Source organism: Cebus imitator, unplaced genomic scaffold (genome assembly GCF_001604975.1).
Source record: "Cebus imitator isolate Cc_AM_T3 unplaced genomic scaffold, Cebus_imitator-1.0 Scaffold831, whole genome shotgun sequence".
NCBI lineage: Eukaryota > Metazoa > Chordata > Mammalia > Primates > Cebidae > Cebus > Cebus imitator.
This window is the reverse complement of record NW_016108146.1, coordinates 195,146-196,725: the sequence shown is the minus strand read 5'-3', so window position 1 is coordinate 196,725 and position 1,580 is coordinate 195,146. Positions and strand designations below refer to the sequence as shown.

The window sequence follows — 1,580 nt, the reverse complement described above, 5'->3', positions numbered from 1 at the left end:
CTCTAACCATTCATTGATGATGATATATGATGAGATAAATCAGTATTGCAGCAGCCCTTCTGAAAAGTAGTTAGGGCAAGTTTTGAAGATTTTGGGGAAAAAGTTTTAATTGTTTGCACTGACTTGGGTCAATGGACACAGGACTAAGATCTACCAAATGAGGGAAAGTTTGTCCCATGGATCTGAAAAGCAGGCTCATCTACTTCTGAGGTGACTTAATCTAGGACCCGTGAGAACATTCCCATCATAATATCACATTTTTCCATTGAGAATATTTTATGTCCTTGTTCTATGACTGGACACTGATTTAGTCTTGTGTGAAGTGTGATTTGCTCGATGTGACCTGCTCTTCTGAATTTGTTTACAGATGATCAAAAAGATCATGATGAAGAACAGAAATACAGAGAGAGCAAAAATAAACATCTTACGAGTCAAGTGGCCTACTACCTAGGCTGCCGGCTGAAGACGGAACGTAAGTTCTAATGGTTCACCATCATGGAAGTGCTGAACGATGTCCTGTCTTTACTCTGAGAAACTGAATACTCTCTTCATCAGAGTTTATTTCATTTTTCCCATACTTCTAGGAAAATATAAATTTGTATCTTAACATTTTGTTAAAAATGGATGAGAGAGGCCAAAGCATGTAGCCACTTTTCCACGTCTGCAGAAAGGTGGGTGTGGGACTCAGGGTAAAATCTCAGCCATTGATTCCTGACACAGGCACAGAACCACCTGGTTTTCTCTGCAAGAGGCTAAATCATGTTAACAGGAATCCTCTCTGTACCACAGAAGATTCTGCAGACAAGTAGCGTCTAGTCTGTTGGTCGAAATGTCTGAGGCTTGTGAACTGCCATTCAGTTTAGGCTTCTGCTGAGGTAGAAGGGAAAGCTCTGTTCTGGGGACCTGGAGGAAATGCGGTGATAGCACACAGTACCCGCTGTGGGAGCTTAAATAGGACTCTGCACCTTACATAATCTGATGGGATGTGTTCTTTGGAACAAGAGGCAGCATCTGTCCAGTTGTAAAGGACAAAAAGGAAGCTGTGACAGGAGGGCGGTTGTTGGAGTGGAAAGAGCTCTGGATTAAGAATGAAGGTTCCCAGGCTGTATCTTCAGCAGTGTTTTTAGTTAACTGTCAGCGAGCAATTGATTTCTCCTTCCTGACTTTCTGTCTCTCCATCTGCAAAGTCAGGCAAATTTCTCTCTCTCCATCTGCCAAGGCCGGTATCTTGCAGTGTCTGAAACATTCAAATGTGCGAACACTTATGACCGCTTATCAAAACGAGATAAAGCCCCTCGCTGTGCGGTGTTGGAGACAGCACTTGATGTGTGGGCATTTGGTGTTAGGAAGCGGTTCAGACTGGAGCACTCCCTGTGGAGAGAATGTCCCTGAATAACACAGCAGAAGCCACTTGGACGGCCTGTGACGTCACCTGATGTGCAGAGGATTGTGGGACAAGTTTGTTTGTCCTCTCCTAAGAGAAAGAAACAGGTTTTTTTTTTTTTTTTGAGACGGAGTTTCGCTCTTGTTACCCAGGCTGCAGTGCAATGGCGCGATCTCGGCTCACCGCAACCTCCGCC

At 44.1% G+C, this 1,580-nt stretch overlaps 1 protein-coding gene across 2 annotated transcripts in view; it reads left to right on the top strand.

Annotated features, from left to right (window-relative positions):
• Window positions 1-1,580, top strand: part of LOC108297706 (neuroblastoma breakpoint family member 3-like) — a 16,466-nt gene that overhangs the window by 3,631 nt on the left and 11,255 nt on the right. The window contains exon 4 of one of the 2 annotated variants that reach the window (XM_037735538.1): window positions 368-472. The exons of the other annotated variant lie outside the window; for it this stretch is intronic. Within the exon in view, the coding sequence (XP_037591466.1) occupies window positions 368-472 (105 nt within the window). The remainder of the gene's footprint in view (window positions 1-367; window positions 473-1,580) is intronic. 2 annotated transcript variants of the gene reach the window in all.